The sequence below is a fragment of the Calliphora vicina genome, chromosome 1 (assembly GCF_958450345.1).
Source record: "Calliphora vicina chromosome 1, idCalVici1.1, whole genome shotgun sequence".
Classification (NCBI taxonomy): Eukaryota; Metazoa; Arthropoda; class Insecta; order Diptera; family Calliphoridae; genus Calliphora; species Calliphora vicina.
Genome location: NC_088780.1, coordinates 30,054,234 through 30,079,278, shown reverse-complemented (window position 1 = coordinate 30,079,278; position 25,045 = coordinate 30,054,234). Strand labels below are relative to the sequence as shown.

Here is a 25,045-nt window from a genome sequence, read left to right as displayed (position 1 = left end):
AATCAAGAAAAGGTGCTCGGTCTGTGATCACTCATATTTCTGACCGAAATTCAATTTTTTATATAAAAACTCAAAATATCTTAATTCGCTAATAACTTGGCCAATAAGCGTTTAATCAAGAAAAGCAGCTCGATCTGTGATCACTCATATTTCTGACCAAAATTCGATTTTTTATATAAAAACTCAAAATATCTAAATTCGCTAATAACTTGGCCAATCAGCGTTTAATCATGAAAAGCAGCTCGATCTGTGATCACTCATATTTCTGACCAAAATTCGACTTTTTATATAAAAACTCAAAATATCTAAATCACTCATATTTCTGACCAAAATTCGATTTTTTATATAAAAACTCAAAATATCTAAATTCGCTAATAACTTGGCCAATAAGCGTTTAATCGATCTGTGATCACTCATATTTCTGACCAAAATTCGATTTTTTATATAAAAACTCAAAATATCTAAATTCGCTAATAACTTGGCCAATAAGCGTTTAATCAAGAAAAGCAGCTCGATCTGTGATCACTCATATTTCTGACCAAAATTCGATTTTTTATATAAAAATTCAAAATATCTAAATTCGCTAATAACTTGGCCAATAAGCGTTTAATCAAGAAAAGCAGCTCGATCTGTGATCACTCATATTTCTGACCAAAATTCGACTTTTTATATAAAAACTCAAAATATCTAAATTCGCTAATATTTTGGACAATAAGCGTTTAATCAAGTAAATGAGCTCGATCTGTGATCACTCATATTTCTTACCAAAATTCGATTTTTTATATAAAAACTCAAAATATCTAAATTCGCTAATAACTTAGCCAATAAGCGATTAATCAAGAAAAGGAGCTTGATCTGTGATCACTCATATTTCTGACCAAAATTCGATATTTTATATAAAAACATATCATTACCGAAATTCCCACGACAGCCGGTTCTACGCACCGGAATGACCCGAGTTCACTCGCCAATGGCTGTCAACTCAGCAACCACTGTTGCTACAACAACAACAACCAAAATCGAAAATACTCATATTAATTTCCAATTTAATGAAATCTAGAGATGTCTGTTTCATAACAAAAAACTATTACAAATTTTAAAATGTTTCACCAAAAATTTTTAAATTTGTATTGAATAACAAAAATTATAATTTTTAATAAAATTACGTTTCTGAAATAACATCAAATAACGTTACCGAAATGATTTGGATATAAAAAATTATACGAATATTTTGGTCCAATTTCCATTAATGGGTTAATTTCATTAACTACTGCTAGAATTGTTGTTCAACTGATACTACCTTGCAAATTGTACAATTCCTCTAAAATATGTTTGCCATCGAAAATAAACTAACTGGTAAACAACAACACTTTCGTTATGACCCGATAATAAATACCCCAATAAAGTTCCATTATCAATAACTCCAACTTATTATGAGAAATATATGTATCTGTATTTTCTTTCAACAACAATCGGTTCATTATTTGCTAATAACATTTTAAATCAAACTTATTTTATAAAGCAATTTAAGCAAAACTTATAAAAAAAATTGTATTTTATTTACAAAACAGTCGAGTTATAAACAAAGATGATAGATTCCCTGCTAACACAATACAACTCCTCATCTATACACTCTTTGAAAGTCTATAATGTTTTGTGTTTTTATCTTATAATAATAAATTTGTATTAACTTTTACAATAAAATTGTAATAGGAAATTAAATTTATAAAATTTATAAAAAAAAAACAAGAAATTACTAAAGCACATTCTAAAAATTACTAAAAACACTCATCGTTGTTTATCATCTTTCCCCGATGCTGCGGCCTCTTGTCTCTTTATTTTAGCTTGTTGAGCTTCTATAGCCTCTTTCAGTTCTTGATCGATACGTTCTTTTGCCCGATAAACTTTAGATTGTATGTAAAAAGAACCACCTTTGGCCTTATCGTTGACGTTGAATAAATGTTCATAGTTTTTGGTGATTTGTTCGAGATTTTCCAAATCGTTAAGATTGAGAATTTGTTTGGCCTCATCCAGAGTCATGCCTGGAAAGGAAATTAATTATTTATGTTGTTTTGTATTGAGTTTACTATTTATTACTTACCCGTTCTAGCATTAGCTTCCGATCTCTTTTCTCCTTGACGTCCACCACCACCACGACGTGCAGCCTCTTGGGAAGCGGCTATTTCTTGTCTTAGGGCTTTAGCAAATGCCTTGCCAATAGCTTGGCCGCCCAAAACAATAATTTGTGCTAAATACTTGGCCATATTTTAACTATTTCAAATTAGATTTATAATTGTAAAACACTATTTTTATTAAATTTTTCAGTTTCTTACAATATTCTTAATAATTTAGCACTAAATTCATGAAATTTATTATTATTCAACCGTTTCTAACCTAAAAGGAAAAACGTCAAATTGACAATTAACATATGATTTGAAAAGTGCTACCAAGTTGCACAAAGACAGAGTTGTTTCAGCTTTATTCAACTCTAGCAGCTGACATCAGCCACCCTATTTTTTTTATATTAAGTTTTTACGAGCTATAATTGGGTGGTCATGGGCCAATCAGTCCCCATAAGAAATGCACGGTGTGTGTGTGTACTCATGTTGGTGTCATCCGGAGAGTGGCCGGATCTGTTCAACGAACAAATAATAAAGTGCTGCCAGATTGAACAATCTGTATAGATCTGGCACTTTATACAGAATGTTTACCAACGAATTTGAGAACAAAACAAGTGTCAACAATAACAAAAATTCTTCTTCAAAAACGAACAAGTGTCAGAATTTTATCCAGTTGGAAAGTTGGTAAACAAAAAAGTGCAAATAATTAAAAAGAAACAATTTAACAAAATTGTAAAACTTATTAAAGGTATTTTAACAACGTAATAAAAAGTGATAAATAATTGAATAATAGTGGTATAGAAAAGAATAAAAGCAATAATAAATTGTGAAAGAAATAGCAACAATCTACAAAATTTCCAAAAGCAAAAATAACAAATTTTTGGTTTTATACCAGCTTGCTGATTTTGGAATTTTTCTATAATAATAAAAGACCAACAAATAAAATGTTTTACGCATTTGTTTTATACCAGCTGGGAGACTAACAAATACATTTTTTAACACTTCATCCATCCTAAACGTTTTATCTACAAACTTTTGCCAAATGTACAAATATTTGTGTTTCCTTTAGCAACAATTTTATCTCCAAATGATTCATTTTATCTGTAGTATTTGCCACGCTTCTCATTTCGAATTAAACAATTATTTTATAGTGTAGTTCGTTCAATGTTTAAAGACAACATTGTGTTAGTTTTGGTGCTCATGCGTACCTGGCACTTGGGTGCTGTAAATTCCACTAAAGAAACACCATTCACTAGAAAACAACCACTGTGAAATGCCAAGAAGTACATCTCTGTTTGGAAAGTGCCAACAATGAACTAACTATTTTTGTGATTTAAGATTGATCTTTGCAATTGCTTTTGGAATGAAACAGTATTGAGCAAAAAAAGAAGTACCCAAAAACACTTCTTTCTTTTGGATTTTTAAATATCTGTAATACAATTTTCAATATCAGCTTTTGTCTTGCATGTATGAAGCATCAATAGTGCTTCAGTTTCTAAGACTAATGCTGTAAATTGTTATTCCTGCTCTCTTTTAGTTTAGAAGTTATACATACAATTAAAATCGTATCTCTGCATGTTTGGAAGATGAAATTTATTATGCAAACCCGCTTTTCGTCATACGATAGAGGTAATAAACCTTCGCCCAAACTTAGGCCTGTATCTATCCTAATTGTTAATTTAAGCCCTTTAAAATGATATCAAAACATTTGAGATCGAATAATTTTAGGAGATATTTTCGATTTTAGTGATTTAGGGTGTAAATGAGTTTCCAGCTTTTAATTAAGCTTTTGCAATTTAGACTTAGCACCTCTAGTTTTAGATTCAGCTTTGCAATACTGAAATATCGAAAATATTTTTAAATAAATTTTAGAAAAAAGTGTGACTAACAAAGAATAAATAAATTTCGATATTGGATTTTTGTTTGTGTTTTTAAAAATCATCAAATTCCGTTAAGCAACTATAAAACTAGTTAGGAGTTTAATGAATGTGAGACTCGGATCCTTCCATCCTTCAATAATTTTGAAATTTAAAAAAAATTTTAACTATTTGTATTCTAGTCAGCTTCACGAAGAGTTCGCTTTTAATCAACCCATATTTAATCTTCGTATCCGTAGTGAAATACTTAAGAGACATAAGCGCCTCGCTGATCGCTAATATTTCCTGAAAGCATATAAATTTATGTGGAACACTAATTGAGAACCTTAAGCCGAGTTGATCAAACCACAATTCAGCTTGTAATCGTCAGTGTTTACTTTTAATTCATATCCATTAATCAAGTTTATTACCCCGAACACTCCATTCGCATCTGGAAGGAAAACTAACTTTGAATATCCTATCAAAATATGAGAGGGGCGTACGCAATGAGAAGTTTATGAACGAAGCAACCAAATTCAATATGATTCCATTTTCATATGTTCTGGGTCTGCCGCAGGCAGAGGCAATTTGTCTTACCACACTGCAGGAAGATATACTCATTAAGTGAAGATCTATTGTAGTTGCAATATCGTGTTTAGAGCCTCTGAAGGACGATTGCGTAGAATACCTTTCTGTAGCAGAGTGGCTGAGCATTTCTAATGCAATGTTTATGATATTGCTAATTAGATTAAGAATGAGAACTATACGTTATTATTGTGTTAATTAGCAAATAATTTTAAATTAAAACCACATGAACAACAAATTTGGCTCGCCATTGACAGTGTCGATCTCAAATAAATATGAAATAATGACATCGCCAACCAAAAATCCTCAACAAACCGTGACATTTTCGGAATGCATTGGAGGCTCTTGGCTCTCATTTGGATTGGTGTCATGCCAAATTAGACAATTTTTATTGCTGAAGTTGCCCATTCATCCAGAAAAGTGCTTCACCGTAAAATGGAAGAAGAGCCTCGGAATGTTGGCTGAACAGAACATTAATTTTTATAAAACAATTTTATTATTTGCACGTGTTGTTAGATTTGGCAAAATAAACTGAATAAATGACAACAAAATCGATAGATGTTGCATCAACAATATAGCCGCTATTAACTGTCAAAGTTCGGAAGTCCCTATGAGAGGAGCCTTTACATTTATGCAGGTTGATGGGTTACGGTCAATGCTAAGTTTTAATTGTTCTTTAATTAATCAATGCAAAATGAACAATTTAAAATAAATTGTTTAAAAAAAATTGGTGGACAAGTAGTACCATATCGTCCCCTTAATTAAACCATAGTGTATAATTTGTTTACCATTTCGAAATAATTGAGTTTAAAATTTTTGTGTTAGTAGACATCTAGAAAAAAAGTAATATTTCAATTGATCTTTTGACTCACTTTGTGGAAGTAGAATTTCACCAAATTTTGACCACATATAGAATCAGTTGTGTAGATTCTTATTATGCACTAAGTAAATGAGTAAAAACTTTTATCTTTTAAATTTTCAATAATTTATATTCGTGAGTGATTTTCGGAAGTAGTAGATGGAATTAGGTGGTGTAAATCATGTCTATATGAAAGTTATGTCTGTTGAATTTTATGCGTATAATAAAATGTTTTAGAGATTTATGCACGTTAAAGTGATTTTCTGAAGCAAGGCTTTCATATGGGAGCTATGACTAATTATGGACCGATCGTAATACAAGTTGGAGACATGAATTCCGTATATATAGAATTTGGACTGAAATTTGTCCAATTTCGGTACGACATTTATATGGGGGCTAGGTGATATAATGGACCGATTTCTGCCGATTAAGTTTTTAAGGTAAATTACGTCCGAAAAATTTACAAAATTATTTAATTTTACTAAAATACCATTCTTCAAGTTCTTAGATTTTCATCAATATCAAATACTACTTATATAAAATGCCTATATTTACTCTTCAGAAGCTCCACAAACCTTGACTCCTTTGAAAAATTTTAATGTGTTTTCATATATTGGATGCATAATGTATTATACCAACTTTTTTCTTTTAATTCATAAACTACATTTAAAATGTAAGTGTTAGGGTATTCGAATTATTCGAATTTTCTCTTGTTCGAATAAAACGAATAATTCGAATAAGAGATTTTAACTTGTTCGAATAACACGTTTAAAATTAATCGAATTATTCGAATAATTTAATTTTTTTTTAAAAAAGTAAAGAATGATGTTTTGATGTACGTTTTTTAATATTTTGTTATTAAAGAAAAACATAAAATAACGTTAAAGTTAACAATTCAAGTATTGATAATGTTAAAAAAGTCAATCAAAAACAAAGTCCATCATTAAAATTTCAACAGAAATATTCTGATCGATTAACTCCCGAACAATCTACAAAACAATTGACTAGCAAACCCTTTAGTTTCCGGTTTGGATCTATGCTTTAAAAAATTTGAGCTAGTTGCACATGATCTTGAATTCAAATACAATATAAACGTATTAAATTTTTTATGTCCTTCTTTAATTCGGGTTTTAAATTTAGTAACTAATTCTTTAATAAATTAATTATTCACTATTTCTAAATTATTTATAAATCAAGCTCTATCAACATTGCCGAATCTTTGCTTAATAAATTGGTCTTGGGGAATTACACAATAAAGGGAATCTGTCCAAAGTTTGATATCATTGTCAGTGAATATTGCTATTTTGAAGTTAGGAAGTGAGTGCATGATTAACGCATTTACAAATACGCAAAAAGTTTATTTCCATGTTAGACAAAGATGTTCAACGATATTCAAAATCATGTAGAAAACGAACTCCATGTTTTTCATGCAACAAAACGTTAGTTTGCAATATTTGTGTTTATCATTCGATTTATTAGATATTTTGCAACACTTACGTACGCGGTTAATAACATCACTTATATACATATATTTTAAGATCATGGCCTTCATTTATTTCAATGTAATCATTATAAATGTTATCCTCAATATTACTTTCGACGACCGTTTCAAAATCACATTCTCCATCACATTCAACTCCACTTTAATCTAAGTTAATATTTTGATTATTAATTGCGATTCTTCTAATATTTCGCCAGCTAAATAACAAATATTTTATTTTCATTGGTTCAAGTCCTAAGTTAAAAATTTTGAAAGATTTGTTTCTAGAATTGTAACTTCTTGCAGTAATATTTATATATTTATAGAAGGAGCTATCGGAACACTCATCTACATTGATCAAGTCCCTTTGTCTTTAGTTATTTGTCGAATTTAAGAAACAATACAATTTTTGTGAGTCATTATTCACCCCTATCGGCAATAACATGTGAAATTTTGTTCCCATGAAATATCCATTTCCCTCGAAGGGAAAATTGCTATCGGGAATATCATGATGAACTTTACATTCACAATAGTTGATTTTGTTCGTAACAGCTGTTTAATGTTTACAAAATTACATCTAAAAATTTCACAACAAGGGGAATTTTTTTCACGTGAACAAAGTTGATGAACGATAAAAGGAAAAGGGAAAATATTTCATGTGAAATGTTGATTCGCGATAGGGGTGATTACTTATTTAAATTTGAAATTACGAAAAATTTTAAGCTATTTAATAAATTCAAATATATGTATATGAACATTTATTCGTTTTATTCGATTATTCTACATACAATTGTTCGAATTATTCGATATTCGAAAATGGCCATTTTAAATTGTTCGAATAATTATTCGTAAGAAATTATTCGATTAATCGAATGATCATTAGTCGAATGAATACCCTAGTAAGTATACACATTTTGCATGCAATGCATTGCAATGGTCCAATTTTTAGCAAACTATTTTTTTTTCAACAAAAATATTGTTTTTAATCTTTATCTTAAAGAATATTGCAAAGAAGAGAATTAGAGCTGTGTTTCAGCGAAATTTCAAATCCTAGAATCACTGATCTGTCAGCAACACTTCCTCGAATACATATATCTTAAAATGTTTCCCAAAAATCCCATCCAACAAAACAATTGATATATTTAATCCATGCTTATAATCTAAACATATTCCTCTTGCACTCATTCACTTTACATCCTTTTTCTTAAACTCTTTCAATTGCATTTGTTTAAAAGTCCTGCGTACCACATATTGTACGTTGCTGAGTACTACGAAATCGATATACATTCCAGTGGGTGACTTTCTTGGTAGGCGGTGGTGAAACTATGGTTTGATGAGAAAAGAACAACAGCAAATGAAACAAAAAGTAAAAAAAAACACGAACTAAAGAAAGAAATAAAAAAAGCAATCAATTCGCTTTTGTAAAGCTATTTGAAAAGAGTTTTCTAAACGACTAGAAACAGTTCTCCGAGGACATTCAAAGCAGGAAGACACAGTTAAAAAGAAAAAAACCTAACTAACTTTATTGAAAAGGCAAAAAAGTACAATTCAAAAGAAAAAAAAGTGAAACTATTGAAATTACAATACTATACAAGTAAAAAATTATATAAAATTCAAATCTCTAGAGTAAAGGAAACCAAACGTTTGTTATATAAATTGAGAATTCACAGTAAAAGTAAAATAAAAGTATATACAACGTAATTTTGTTGTTTTTTTTTTCTTTCTGCCACAAAATAAAATATTGTAAAATATTGATTTTTTCGCAACATATTTTCAAGCCAGTTTTTATTTAGTATAGATTATATAGATTTAACAACTTTTTTAAACACATTTTTGTATGATAAAGTGTATATTTTCTAAAGATTATTATATAATTTTGAAATTGTAAATAAAAATTTGCTAAAATTTTGTTAAGAAAATATTAAACATACAAAAAAAAGTTGTAAAATATAATTGGAAATCAACGTAACAACCCCTTTTTCTCAAAAAAAAGAACAAAGAAAAAAAGTGTTATCCATACAAATCGTGAGCTTTCGTTTTTTGAATCGTTACCGTTATATTTAAGATTCGTTTGAATTTAACAGTAACTCTCTCTCTCTCTGCTCTTGTTTTGACAAATATTTCTAGTAATTCTCTTTTTATTTATTTCTCTCTCTCTCTCTGTCTTACACAAACTCTCTATATCCCTTTCCGTCTATTTCCCAACATTAACTTGCATATTCCAAAACGTACTACATAACCTTAAAACAACCAAATATATATTAAAGTAACGTTAAAACAGCTAAAGCAAAAACCGTTAAGTGTGTTATTGTGTTAAAACGTGTAGTAGTAACCAGTGTTGTATTTAAATTTGAACAAATACATAACCACACAAACCAGATATATTCAAAATTATAAAATTATAAACACAGTGCAAGCAATTTTGTAAAAAAAAAAGAAAACAAAGGAAAATCCTAATAAATTATTAAACAAAAATAAGAAACTTCAACTAAAACCAAAAGCAAAAGCAACAATATGTTTTCGAATATTACAAATCAATTTACTTCATTGGTGGGTGCTGTGAAAGGTGGCCAAGGTGATGAAGAAGTACCCGCTGCCAATACACAAGAAACTGCAACCACAGCAGCCCCTTCAGATCATCATGATGCTACAGCAGCATCAACAGCTGGTGGTGAATTGCCTGAAGGTGAAGAGGGTGCTAAGAGGTAAGTTAAATTTTTTTTTCCTTTTTGTATTTCTCCTTTTTTTTCAGTATCAGTGTTCGTTTCTTATCAATCGTAATTTAGTTACGACTTCGTGTATTTTTTTTTTGGTATAAATTTCTTTCCTAGCACACGTGATAGTATTTGTATTTCATTCCATTATACTTTTAGTCAATAAATTCCATTGATATAGTATATTTTGGTTAAACTCTCTCTCTCTCTTCTCTCTTTCTCTATCAATATGAGTGCGGTCTCTGAGAGCTAGAGAGTGTTTCCATGTTCTCTCTTATCCTGTGTCATGTGTGCTCATTTTTTGTTATATTATCTTTTTCTTATATCTCTCTTCAAGGATACTATGTGTGTACATATAACCTAGAACTTTTTTTTTATAATCTACACGTGATTTATTAAAATTGTTCAATTTTACTTTTTTCAGAAATGAACAACAAAAAAAAAAGAAAGAAAAACTAGACCAATATCTTGCTTTCCACTCACAATTGCCTTGATAATTTCTAAGTTTTTTCCTTAAATAAATAGAATAAAAAGGATTTAATGACTTGGTAACATAGATGTGAAAAGACAATTTTTGAAAAGAAATAAGTTATTGTTTTAGCAAGACAATTATTTTCTTGTTTAATATCTTAATTAATACAGCTATTTTAGCATTTCAAAAAATGCTTACAAATTTGAATAAAAAATAAAAAACTAAATTTTTTTTAACTGATTTTAAATATTTATTTAATTGATTTTTAAATATTGTAACATACACTCATAATTATGCAAACTCTAAATTGATTTGCTCTACATATTGTGGCAAATAAAGTTTTATTGTTTTTTTTTTTCTTTGACCCATTTGTAATTGAATTTTCTAATTTAATATTATAAGTTTATTTATGTAGGTCAAGTCACGCAACATCAACACAAACTTTTTAATTAAGTTGTAAAAACTAATTATCTTCTGCACTCAACTATGTAAGAAGATAAATGTCTAAATTACATGACAATTTGTAGCAAAGAGTTAAAGAAAAAAATATTCTTTAGATGATATTTAGCAAAAAAAAGTTTTAAATACAAATACTAACGTTCTAATATTTAAAAATATTTAGATTTAAAAGCATTTAAGTTAAACAGAATTGATAATTATTTTAACAAACTCAAAGGTTCTTATAATTATTTAAACATCATGGACATTTTTGCTTAATTTATAAAGAACTAACATTTTGGTATTGATGACAATATTTTTTAAATATGTTTTGTTATTGTAATTAAAATAAAATTAATTAGTTTTTTAATTCAATGGTCCTTTCCATATAATGTTTAAAGGAACTATATACTTGGTTTTAATCTTAATAATATAAGAAAGTAGGCGAGTCTGTTTTACAAGTTGTAAATTTCCACCTCCAAGTACCTTTCAAATTAAGAGTTATAACCTAGGGACGAACGTCCAAAGACCATCCGAACCACACATTTTGCTGTTAAATGTCATCAATTTGTTAAAGCATATTTTTGCATATTTCATTGATAATGCATATTTTGTTATATTTTACTTCAAAATGCATATTTTTAATAAAAAATATTTTTTTTTCGGCAATGGGCAATATATTGTCTCAAAAAGTTTAAATATTATGGATCGTTATATATAGAGGAGCCCTGTATCTGTATGTTGAAATCAACTTTCCGAAACTCCAATCAATATATAAGCTAGAGATAATCGACCCACAAATGGCAAAAAACCTCGAGTACCTTGATTTTTGACATATTTTTTACTTATATCTGGACTACTAAATCGTTAATATTGACAATATGGATATCTAAGGAGAAATATTTCTAAAGCCTTTTCAGCGACTTATATAACGTTGGACCTACAATGGGTCAAAATCGGAAAAAGGTCTTAAAGTAAAAAAACTTTAGCTTTATTTTGGGCCCATTTTAAAAAAAAGTTTTTGATTTTGCAAAAAAAAGTCAAAAATTGTATTTCTTGAGTTACAAAACATTTATTTTGATAGATATCCCACTCGCATCCCACTCGGCGATTAAAGGAAAAGACCTAAGCTTTCAAAAACTCAACAAAGTATTTGATATTGAGAAAAAAGTAAAAAAATGTTTGATTTTTTTAATTTTAAAATTTAAAATTTTTTTTACATTTTCCTTTTTGAAAGATTGAATAAATAGCTATCTAAACTATTTGGGATACATTTTGTTAAGAACAATAGGTAATAAGTTACATGGATGAGAAAAACCATCAGTTTGCCCAAAATGTAAAGTTTTGACACCTTCTAACTCAGAGAATTCTTGCCGATATAAGAATCGGCACAGTGGAATGTGGCTCTCTGACTTGTTTTCATTGCAATTTCGATTTGAAAGAGATATCCTTACCGAAAGATTTTGTAACTTCACTTACACAGTTACCCCACTCCACGGTCATTTATTACGAGATGAAAATTAAGGTTGAATACCACTTTACAGCAAAATCTATATTTTGATGATTTTAAGAGGCAGATCGTCAGACAAAGGCTTAAAGATTATGACGTTAAACCTTTCGCCCCGAAATAATAATACGTCCCAGAAAATTTCAAACTTTCGTATTTTTTTTATTTTCAATGCAATTTCTTATCTAAATATAGCCTAAACCATGTTTAAGAAATCGTTATAATATTTTAATAAACATGTCAGCGTATTCATGCAGCCTGACGATGAATTTCACAACATTGTTGAAATTTGAGCGGTTTGGAAGACGACAGTGGTATAGAAAATAATTTGAGGCAAATAAATCTGTAACTTCTAAACGCTTAGTCCAATTTGAATGATAGTTAACATTCGCATTGACGAAGTCTTGTCGAGTTCAAGTTTGGAGTCATGGACACAAAGGGCGTGGCCATGGGATCCTAAAGTAGGTTACCTCGGGTATGTTAAATTTTTAAATCGACTCAATCATCGTTTGGATTCCGATTTCAAAAAAAATACACATAAAGAATCTCCTCGTCAAGCACTATAAAAAACTTTATCGTATCTATCAATTTCTCTTATAGCTTAGGAGATACTCGTATTTGAAAATTAAATTTTCAATAATTTTACCCACCGTGCTCCAGTTTTTTCATATCAGAGGGTCCACATATTTCTCGACTTTCTCCAAAGTGTACAAAGATGATATGCTCAGGCTGCAACAATTCTTAATGTTACATCTAGGGTATTGAATCGATTAACCGTTAATCGGTTAACCGATTAATTTTGTTCGGTTAACTGTTCGGATAATTCAAAATTGACAATTTTCAAATAACAAATAAACCGATTAATTTGTGTCGATTAACCGAAATTTATTTTTTTGGCACTTTTATATATTTTTTTGTATCTATTTTTCCATTTTAATTCAAATACAAAAGTCAAAGTACAATTATATATTTTTTCGAACATCCAAGAAACATGTTTAGTGAGTATAACAACTGACATATTTAGTTTACATGTATTTGTCGGATGAGAACATGACAATAGACGAAACTGAAGACACTACTGAAACGAGTCTTTAATCATAACTTATCGAAATCATTAAAAGTATTCAAAATTTAAAAAAAAATCAAAAAGGACTCCAATGGTATAATGGAGTAGTTTGTATGCTTAGAAAAAACTAAAAAAAAGAGATATTGGATATTCTTTATCATGCTATACTTTGGATTTCTCCAACATCTACAATCAGCGAGAGAGTTTTTTCCAACTCGAGTTTTATTAAAATTAAAGAACATTATTTATTTTTTGGTTGAATTGTTATGTTTTTGTTCTTTTTGTTAATAAAATACTTAAATAAGTACACAAAATTCGTGGTTTTATTGTCAGTTGAAAATTTAAATAAAATTATTCGGTTAATCGATTTATTATTTGCTCAATTAACCGATTAAACCAGAAACCGGATTAATTGAATACCCTAGTTACATCCCTAATTACATTTACAAAATGCTATAAATAAGCAAATAAATGTGTACTTTCATCTAAATTTAATAATATGCTGATGTTTATTATTTATTTATTTTTTTAATTTCGAATCACCCATCAAGAACACTGATTGGGATTATATTTCCCCCGAAAAATGCTTATTGGAATTATATGTCCCAGGATAAAAGGACGTTTTCAGGATTTCTGAGTATTTCATGAATAGAGTTCCCAGCAGATAGAAATTTTTAAATTATACTAACAATTAAATAGTTAAAGTTTTAAAATTATAATTGTTCTTCTGAGAAATCGATTGATACTTGTTTAAGTTAATTTATTATAATTAATCTGTAATAATTCAAAGAATATCACTGAATATTATTTTTGGGACAATTGGGTAGAAAATATACCCAATAAATTTCAGTGAATTTATCAATAAAATGGGTATTTAGCAATTGAAAACTAAATCTTACTAAAATATTAATTTTGTATTCCCGAATAACTTTTTAATTTAATCATAATTATTTTAGAAATTTTTCAAAATTATTTAACTGACATTTGTCTGACTATTTTGCAAGGAATTGACATTATGTAAAAAATTTAAAAAAAAAAACTCCCAATCATTCAAAATACGCATTTGCTTCTACTCTTGAAGTGCTGAAATGTATGTAATTCGTTAAGAATTTTTCAAGTTTTTTATTTTTCATAAAATTTTAAATTTCTTAAATAATGTGAGTGCTCACTTACTCTTAAAATCGGACATGTCCTGGAATGCCTTTCCTGTGTTCTTTAATTATTTCTTTACAAGAGGCCGAAGATCGGACGCTGACTCCCGGTCCAGTAATATGAAGATATCTGCTTTTGTAGATACTCTGTAATATATATATTTCTGTATTTATCGTGCCTGATGTCACAAATTATTGTCTTCTTTTGCCATAACTGCAAATGGCTTGCCACACAAGAAACTACTTGGAGAATTTTGTTTGTTTTTTTGTTCGGTATTATTCTTTAACATTACCTCGTCCATCAGACACATAAAAATCTTGACCCTGAAGTTGTGAAAAGTCTGATAAGATTCTATTCATACAACATGTGTTTTTTTTTTATAAAATTTTACCTTTACTTTTCTCTCGTTCGCTTCTAAGTTCTTTACCGCATTGCGATCTGGAACTTTATACGACTTTAACCCAGCATTAGCTTTGACTCTGCGAACAAAAGAATCAGAGCATTTAACTTTAAGAGCTGCTTTTGTGATAGAAGTGTTCGGCGCTCTTCGAAAGAGTTGTTCGACTTCTTTTGTCTTACCAATATCTACACAGAAAAAACAGATTCGTAATGGCAACCGAATTTGTTGCCAATCGAATGATTCGGTTGCATACATAGAATTTTTCGGTTTTAGCAACTGAAAATCAATTGATAATGAAGAATTTCAGTTGAAGCAACCAAATTTTTGTTACAAGTTCTAAAATTTTGTATTCACAACTGTAAAATTCGTTTACCAAGGCAGAATCATTCGATTGGCAACAAATTCGGTTGCCATTACGAATCTGTTTTCTCTGTGTATTAGACCTTTTTTCTTCCTGATCCAGGTTTTATTTCTATGTTTAAGTCTTCCTTATTCGGTTTAATGGCTGTTGAAACAGTTTGACAATGAACGTTCGAATATTTTGCTATTTCTTTGAAAGTTCATATTGGAATTTTTGAAAAAAGAAAAGGGTTAAATAATATTTCTTCCGATTTTGACCCATTGACGTTCCGATGTCGGTTCTATGAACAGGTCTCTGAAATATCTATGATTTACTATCCATAATGTGTTAATGACTTAGTAGTCCAGATATAGATCAAACAAGTTAAAAAATCGAAAAATCTCACACATTTGTTGTATCAATCATGCATGTTTGTGATTTGGGGACTTTGGAAAGTTGACTTCAACAGACAGACAGACATACGTAGTTATATCGACTCCGCTATATATAAAGATCAAGGATATCAAATGAAATATGTAAAATTACAATCGTAATGACAAACTTATATATACCCTTAACACTCACGGTGAAGGGTATACTAGTTCATTATCAAGATGTCGTTATCAGCTGGGTTAGTTACTACGACTTGTTTCGTTCTTCGGCTTCCGTTCTCTCGACTTTAACGAAAACTTAGATATTTAAACGTAAAATATTTGTAACTAAATGAGAATTATAATAATTCTTTATAATAAAGCGTTACAATTTACTGTGAGTTAAGCTATTACTAAACTACTTCTAAGTAATGTTAACAGTATTTACAAAGTATGCTTAACAGTAATGGCATTATTAATTTTTTATTTTTTTGAATTGCTAGTAATTTTAAGCAGTATGCTTAATATTAATAATATGAAAACTTTTCTTTATCTCTATACAATTTCATGAAATCCTGTATGGAATACAGTAACATATTTAAAATGCAAAAGTCCTTTTTCAACAAAATTTGAATATTAAGTGTTAAGTGTGCTTAAAATTTGTTTTTATTTTTTTCTCAAATAAAATTCAATAGAATTGCTTACAATTCCATATGGTGCTTATGGCTTGTAAATACAATTTTCATTATTGATAAAATACATTTTCTCCACAAAATAAAGAACATCTGTAAACAAGAATTGTTTTTGTGTTTTATGGTTAAAAAGCAAAAAAAAAATAAAAAGATTAAATTCAACAACTTGAGTAGTAGCACGCAAACTCACAGGAAATATAAAAGGAATCAAGAATTTGGCTCTCGTTAATGAGAAATTTAAAGAGCGAAAGAACAAAAAAATGATGAAACTAAAATGAAATGAAAGAAATATTCAATTTAACTAACAAAAAACAGCAGCAGCAAGAAAGAAAGAAATACCATGTTTTATAATATTTGACCTCTATATGTACGAATTGTACGATTTGCTATGAAGAGTGGTGTTGTGGCAGGGTAAAAAGCGAAAAAGCAAAATGAAATTATGTATGTATTCAAGTAGCAAAAATAAAATAACAAATATTGGAAAAACTAATTATGTTGTTGCTTTTTCAAGCACTTTCGAAATGAAAACAACAGACATTATGTCTGACACAATTCGTTCGTTCTTCTTTTATTTTTTGCTGCTTTAAACATTTTTAATAGAAAATACCAAAAAAAAGGGTTGGTGGTAATTTTATATACAATTTACACTATATAAGAATGAATATGTATCTATATGCAGAGAAATATTATTTCAACGTTTTTCAAGTTTTTTAAAAATATTATGGTCTTGGTAATTATGTATATGATTGCGGTAACCAGAATATGTTTAAGTTACCCTTCATATAATTGTAGTAATTAAGTATATGTTTGTAGCAATAATTTTTATGATGTAATATTTAAAAATAGTTTGTTCTCCTTGGATTATGGTTATCATACTCTGAGAACTAAATATTAAAGAGTGAGATCGAAAAAACCATAACACACGTTTTTCCTTTAAAATGTGAACCCAAGTGTTATTTATTTTTTTTTTTTAAGTTTCCTTTGAAAAATATGTCATTTATTATGTTTAATGTCAATTATGTTCATTTGTTGTTAATCTGATTAAAACGAGTGACGAGAAAAAAATTCTTACCAAAATTATTAAATATTTTCAACAAAACCCAACTTGGTCCTACAAAAAGTTGGACAAACAATCAAAGGTGTGCCATCAAACTGATTCCAATGTTATTAAACAGTATCGGGAGAACTTGTCCTTTGATAGAAAACCTGGTTTAGGTAGAAGGAGTGGTCCACATGATGTTTCTAAAGCCAATAAATAGAAAGCATTCGCAACACATCCGGTAAGCTCAGTACTCGGAGTATTTGGTATGAAAATTCAAAGCCAGGTTTAAAATCATACAAGGCTCAAAAAGTTCTTGACAGTAACTATGCTAAAAATTTAGAGGCCAAAGATAGAGCACGGAAATTGAAGTCAAATTTTATAAAAAACAAGTAAGAGAACTATATTCGGCTGAGCCGAATCTTATATACCCTTCACCAAATTATACTTCAAAATACAATTTTTAAATATTTTTAGTTGTTTTTTTTCATTCTTTGGAAAAAATGTTTTTTTGAATTGTTATTTTAAAATATTTTTTTTAAAATTGAATTTTTTTTAAATTTAAAAAAAAAAATTTTGTTTTTTTTTTTGTGAAAAAAAAATTCGGGTTAAAAAATATTTTTTCCGATATTGACCCATTGTAGGTCCAACTTACTATGGTCTTATATACGTCGTTGCAAAGGTCTTTGAAATATCTATCATTAGATATCCATATTGTCTATATTAATGACTTAGTAATCCAGATATAGGTCAAAAATAAGTTAAAAATCGATGTTGTCTTGGTTTTTTCCTCATATCTCAGCCATTTGTGGACCGATTTTGCTGATTTTAAAGAATGTCTGAGAGAATTATTGATGATTTGGATCCCGAAGATATCTGGGCTCTTCAGAAAATTGATTTCAACCGACAGACAAACGGACATGGCTTAATCGACTCCGCTATCTATAAGGATCCAGAATATACACTGCCGCTCACTAGAATAGGTTCACAACTTGTTTCACATTCAAACTAATTTTTTCCATAAAAATAATAAAGTAATTGGGAATATTGCATTTATAAATTTTAAAGTATTGCAATATATATAAATAAAACAGCTAAAATGGCAGCAATAATCATTTTTTTGGCTCATTTGAATAGGTTCATCGTCATTAATTCCAAAAAAAAACCAACAACAAATAATTTTTATATATTTTTTTTATTTTTAAAGATTTTTTATAATATTTTTATAAAGATTTAATAATGTGTATATCCTCCTTCGATATTACTTCAAAAATACGATTTGGTAGGGAGTTATAAAGTGTTTCTATTAATGGTAAGGCAATTTCGGCCCATGATTTTTTTATTCCTTCAATTAAGGCTTCTTTAGTTTCATATTGTCTGCCCGACTCATACACTTTGCGAGAAAGTAATCCCCAAACATTTTCTATAATATTCAGGTCAGGAGAGTATGGTGGCCACTCCAAAATATTAACGTTTTGGCTTCGTATCCATTCTTTTACAACTCTTGCAGTGTGGATCGGGGCATTATCTTGTTGAAATATCCATGGAATGGGTCCAAAGACTGTAGAAAAATGGGGAACGGATTTGTAATTATTCGCGTTCATTCTAGATGATAGAAATTGAAGCTCACATGTCGCATAGTATGAAATTGCACCCCACACCATCACACTACCCTCACAGCTATGCAGACGACTCAGATAACTTTCTTCTTTTCGCAAATCATGGAAATAATAATTATAACCATCTAAATTAAATTTCTTTTCATCCGAAAACACAATACGTTGCCATTCCTTTTTATAAGACATGTGTTCACGGCCAAACTGAAGTCGTTTTGATCTACTAGTGGCATTTAGAGGTGGCTTTTTCTTAATTTTTAATCTTTTTAAATGCTTAGCACTTCGTATAATACGTTTTACAGTTGCTAGACTTGCTGTAACACCCGTTTTTTGCTTAATTTTTGCAGCAGAATTACTAGAATTGGAGGCAGCTCTTATGATAGCTCTTCTGTCCGATTTTGTTGTGACTCTATGCGTACGTCCTTTCATGTTTTTTCCGTAATCAGACTGGTTTCTAATAAAATTACTCACAACATTTTGACTTCCACCAATTTGTTTTGCAATATTCCTATGACTTAAGCCACATTCAATAAATGCCTTAATTTTGCCTTTTTCTTTGCGTCCCATTTAAATTTTTTTTATTATTTTAATATTACAAATATTGACAACCACGAAAAAAAAAATTAAATTTTAGCTATTGTCAAAGGTAAACTGATTTTATTCGTAATGAACCTAATCAAGTGAGCTAAAATTTACATGTGCTTTTACTGCATTTTTATATAAAAGCAAAAAATAACAAAAACTGTTAATTTTACCGTTAATTTTTTTATTCTAAATTATTATTATACAATAGGTCTCTCAATTTTAGTTTAAATGAATTGTTCTCTTGAGGTATATTTTAAGAGAAATTGGAGTAAAAATTAAAAAATGTATGAACCAAATCAAGTGAGCGGCAGTGTATATACTTTATAGGGTCGGAAAATTATATTGTGGAAATTACAAATGGAATGACAAACTTATATATACCCTTCTCACGAAAGTGATGGGTATAAAAAAATATACCTGCTGCATAATGGATGACGAAACGTATGTTTTTGCAGCTTCACGGTCAATATTTTTATGTTGCTGATTCTCGAGGGAATGTTGTAGAAAAGTTTAGGACCCAAAAGCAGAACATTTTCTCAAAAAGTTCTTGGTGTGGCAAGCAATATGCTGAAGCCAAACATTTGTTACAAAGTGCTTTATAAATACCGAAATTTACATCAAGAAATGTTTATAAAAGAGAGTGCTTCCATTCATAAGACTTCTTAATGTGTCCACTTATTGGACTGATTTGGCATCCTGTCACTATTTTAAGCAAGGTCTTTAATGGTACATGAACAATATTTTGGTATTTATACAAAGAGAGGAAAAACCTCCAAACTGCCTAGAGCTAAAGCCAGTGGAAAGATATTGGGCTCTTGTTAAAAGAGAATTGAATAGCACAAAAAAGGTGTCCAAAAGTGTGATAGATATATTTTGTAAGTTGTAATAATAATTTCTATCAAATAAAAAATAAATCAAAACTGTTGGTTTAGTCGTTTCTTTTTTGTTAATATTATTTCTATTTCACTCCTTATATCTATATATATATAAATTAAATAGTCCATGTATGTAATGGCAACACGTGAGAACGGTTGGAGCGATTTGGCTGATTTTTTTTATTCGATTCGAAATTTTCAGGAGATGGTTTGTAAAGAAAAAAAAGAATAATTCGGAAAGTTTTTAATCTCCTTTTCACTTCTCTTCTTAATAAGAGAACATTTTTGGGGGAACTTGAAGAACTAATATTAGTAAATAGTAAGGTATTCAATTAATCGGGTTTCTGGTTTAATCGGTTAACCGATCAAATCATTAATCTGGGTTTAAATTTATTCGGTTAATAATCGGTTAATTTAAAATTATTCGATTAACCGAATAATATCTATTTTAATTTTAAATTGAAAATACAACCTCTAATTTTGTGTACAAAAACAAAATAACAAACAACACGTAACAATTCATCCAAAAAATAATATCAAATATGGTATTTGAGATCCTTTTTGTATACACATTTGAGTTTTTTTAGTGAGATCTTCTGAAATAATCGTTTATAAAAAGAATATAATTTAATTTTTTTTTGACTTGGGAAAAAACTCTTTCGCTGATTGTAGATGTTGGAAAAATCGAAAGCATAATGAAGAATATTCAATATATCAGTTTTTTTTTTTTAGTTTTTTTCTAGGCATATCATTGGTGTCCTTTTTTGATTGCTTTAGATATTGAATACTTTTGATAGTTTCGTTTAGTTTCGTTAAGTTCTGTACATGTAAATGAAAACAAAGTTTTAAATACATGTAAATAAAATATGTCAGTTGTTATTCTCACTAAACATTATTCTTGGATGTTCGAAAAAATATATATTTTAATTTGAAATTTGTAATTGAATTGGAAAAATAAATACAAAAAAAAATATGTTAAAGTGCAAAAAAAAAGGAATTTCGGTTAAGCGGTTAATCGAAACAAATTAATCGGTTTATTTGTTATTTGAAAATCGGCAATTTTAAATTATTCGAACAGTTAACCGTCCAAAATTAATCGGTTAATCGATTGAATACCCTAGTAAATAGCTACCGTGCGAAGCCGGGCGGTCAGCTAGTCTTTAATAAATTTGCCAATAATGCAAAATTTGAAAAGTAAATTGTATGTATGAATGAATTCAATATTCTTTATAAATAAGCGATATAAACTTGGGTTTTCTAAGATAGAGGGTTTTGAATATAGACCCTCGATATAATTTTACATATGATAATTTGTGTATTTAAATAATTTGTGTGTTTGTTTTTGTTCATTTAACAAATTGTTTTAAAAATTTCTATTATTTATGTTTATTTTTTTATCCTAAATAAATATAACCTTGCATGTTAAGCTTAATTTTGTTTTCTTGTAGCAATTTCATTTCAACTTTTGTAATATTCATTCATTCATACTTTTGTTTCTGTTCTTTTCAAAGGAAGGAGGCTCTTTATAGGTCTTTTTTTTGTTTAAAAATGCAATTTCTATTTGCATTTTTTCTTTGCCACCGCTTATGTCTGCAGAAATGTTAAAAAATGTAATGATAATGTATTAAATAAACAGAATTTTTAAAGAGTTTATTAATTAATTATTTAGAATTTAGTATTTGATAGCAGATTTAATGAATCTTAATCAGAGGTTGGCATAAAGAGAACATGGATTATAATAAATTGTTCAGCTCAAATATCGTTACTATAATACCGCTAAATATATATTAAAACTCATTAAAATTTTTTGTTATCCGTTAATGAGTTTATTGTAACCTACAGGAGTTAAAATGTAATATAATACCAACTTCGGCAACTTATTTTTAATTTTTGTGTATTTATTTATTAAAAAACTTAAGTCAGATCGAAATTATCGTTACCGATATAACAGCAAATACCATTAAAGGTAAAATATCGTTAACGAATTAATTTAAACTACCGAAATAATCTAAATTAGCTTTACCATTACCTTTTAAACGTTTCGCCGTTAATCGTTATTCAACCTTCATTTAAAACTATGCAGATGTGTTAAGGCACAAAATGCTGCATACTTTAAGGCATTTAATTAATTCTAGATACTATAAATACTCAATGATTACACTCTTTTAAAATCTGTCCAAGAGAACAGTTTTATATATAAATCCTTCTTACATGACTTATTATTGACCTTGGCTTTATTTTATAACCATTTGGCCTTTTTCACCTGCAGAAATAAACAAAACGAACAAAAAATAATAATAAAAATAAATAAATTAAAACTCAAAAAAAAGAATCAAAAAAAAAGAAACAAGTGTAAATAATATAAACAATTTGTTTAGATTTTAATATAATTAAAGGTAACACGTACGTACATTCACATAAATGAATGAATGAAATAATGCATGTGTATGAAAGTGATTGTGGTAAAAATTTAACACGTTCATTATTAGCTGCTCATTGTTTTCTTTTGTTTTGTGTGGTTAAAGTTGTGGGTTTTAGAAATAGAATCTAGACCCCTTACCCCACATATTTGGATTTCTTTTATTACAAATATTTCATTTCTTTTTGGATTATTTTTTTTTGCAAGGTAATGGAGTCACTTATATTTAAAACTCTTTGGAGACTTATTATATACTTGTATGTATTTAGGTATGTGAATGTACTTGTTACTTGTTTTTGGGTCTATAACCAAAACTGAGTAAAAGGGTCTAATGCTAAATCACAAAATTAATATTTCCCCAAGGACATATTAAATTCTTTCGTTTAGCAAAAAAAAAAACAAAGTTCCAAAATTGTAAATAAACAAATGGTAAAATGTAAGGGAAACTCAAATAATAAAAAAAATAAACTAAACTGTAAATAATGCCAAAAAACAAAGAGATAAAGGAAAATATCGTTAGCTGGGTTTTGTTTAAAGTTACCTTTAATAGAGAGAAACACTTTTTGAAACTTTTAGTTTTTAATTTCCTATGAAACTGCTAACATAAGAAGTGAGATTGAAAAAATCTTAACATAAATAAATATTAATAAAAAAGAAACCACTAAACCTACAGTTTTGAAATTATTATTACAACTTACAAAAAATATTATTTTTATAGTTCTAATCACTAGTGATGAATTTTTTTAACCTTTTCCGGAAACCCTTTCATTAATGTTTTTATAAAGCTTTCTGTCACTTTATTCGACCACTTAGTGCATCTTCGTTTAAAATCTACCACAGTTTTGGACACCTTTTTTGTGCTCTTCAATTATCTTTTAACAAGATCCCAATATCTCTCCACTGGCCTTAGCTCCAGGCAGTTTGGAGGATTTGCCTTTCTTTGTACAAATACCAGATTATTGTTCTTTTACCACTCAAGACCTTGCTTACCATTGTGGCAGGATTTCAAATCAGGCCAAAATTAAGTGGACGCATTAAGAAGACTTATGAATGGATGCATCCTCTTTTGTAAACATTCCTCCGTATTTATAGAGCTCTTTGTAACAAATGTTTGGCTACTTTTGCCGCAACTGCAGATTGCTTGCCATACAAAGTAATTTTTGGGAAAATTGTCTGCTTTTGAGTCCTACAACATACCCTCGAGCATCAGCAACCTAAAAATATTTACCCAGAAGCTGCGAAAAATTTTCCAAAACATACGTTTCGTCATTCATTATGGTATAATAATTCATTTTGGTATAAAATTTGACTTCAATTTCTGTGCTCAGTCTTTGACCTTTTTAGCAGAGGAACTTTTTGAGACTTGTATGTTTTTAAACCTGCATTGGCCTTAACTTTTCATACCAAATAGTTCGAGTACTGAACTAACCGGACTGCTTTCCTACCGGAAGTGTTGGGAGCTCTTTTGAAAATGCTTTCTATTTATTGTGGACCATTTATTCTACCCGAACCAGGTTTTCTATCAACGGACAAGTTCTCCCGATACTGTTTAATAACATTGGAATCAGTTTGACTGCAGACCTTTGATTGTTTGGCCAACTTTTTCTAGGACCAAGTTGAGTTTTGTTGAAAATATTTAATAACACTGTCCAACAACATTTTTGGAACAGACTAGCGACCCTATAATTCTGAAAGGGCATGTTGAGTAGATAATTTTTGTAGAACAAACTTATAGTCCAGCTGGTCTGATTTTTTTTTTACAGTGGGTCAAAGTTTTAATTTTTTGATCGAAGGTGTCATTATACTAACTGAAAGAATTATATTGTGGAATTTTATGGGAATAATTTTTGTGGAAGATCTCCTCTCTTTAGGAGTCATTTTGACCCCTTTTTCGACAAAATCGAAAAAAGTCCTTTCAAAAAGAACTTTTAAGGATTAAAATATTCTACGAATTTTTTTTCCGTAAAATTTCAGTGGGGGTCACCAAAGACATAAAAGTTATAAATAAAGCCCTTTACGCTTAATTAGCAAAATTACACACCATATCGTGTCTCACATTTTTAAAAATATCTCCAAAAATCCAGAAATAAACTTATCTCTTGAACTAAAAGAGTTAACTTACATATGTATACATACAGTGGTGGCCACCAATTTAAGACAAATACTTGAATTTTTTTCATCAACTGAATTTTAAGTGCAATAGAGCCAAAATAAAAGGACCTCTGGGTATGAAATTTATTATTAATGTTTCTAGTTTCTGAAAAATGTTTGGAAAAATCGTAAAACATATATGGACAAAGATATGTGGAAATACGTTGAACCACCTCAGCGAACATCCGCTGTTAATAACAGGATATGACCGAAACTAATGGAATTAAAAATACGAAATTTAGTCCGAATATTTTATAATAATAAAAATATAATAATATAAATGTGAGAAAATATGTTTATTAAAAAAA

The 25,045-nt window shown here is 28.9% G+C and overlaps 2 protein-coding genes across 7 annotated transcripts in view; one reads left to right on the top strand and one right to left on the bottom strand.

Annotated features, from left to right (window-relative positions):
* Positions 1–1,466: 1,466 nt before the first annotated feature.
* blp (mitochondrial import inner membrane translocase subunit Tim16) lies at positions 1,467–2,383 on the bottom strand. The gene is made up of 2 exons (XM_065498322.1): positions 2,102–2,383; positions 1,467–2,042 (listed from the first exon to the last, which is right to left on the bottom strand). Exons 1-2 carry the CDS (start codon positions 2,262–2,264, stop codon positions 1,789–1,791), a joined length of 417 nt encoding a protein of 138 aa, XP_065354394.1. The 5' UTR covers positions 2,265–2,383; the 3' UTR covers positions 1,467–1,788.
* Positions 2,384–2,714: 331 nt separating this feature from the next.
* Positions 2,715–25,045, top strand: part of Sap47 (Synapse-associated protein 47kD) — a 210,735-nt gene continuing 188,404 nt past the window's right edge. For 5 of the 6 annotated variants that reach the window (XM_065506310.1, XM_065506328.1, XM_065506293.1 and 2 more), the window contains exons 1-2: positions 2,715–2,868; positions 9,182–9,605. In XM_065506310.1, coding sequence (XP_065362382.1) covers positions 9,415–9,605 — 191 coding nt within the window. In that variant the 5' untranslated portion in view covers positions 2,715–2,868; positions 9,182–9,414. Of the gene's footprint in view, positions 2,869–8,099; positions 8,495–9,167; positions 9,606–25,045 lie in introns of those variants that run through there. The other variant, XM_065506337.1, reaches the window with a different exon arrangement.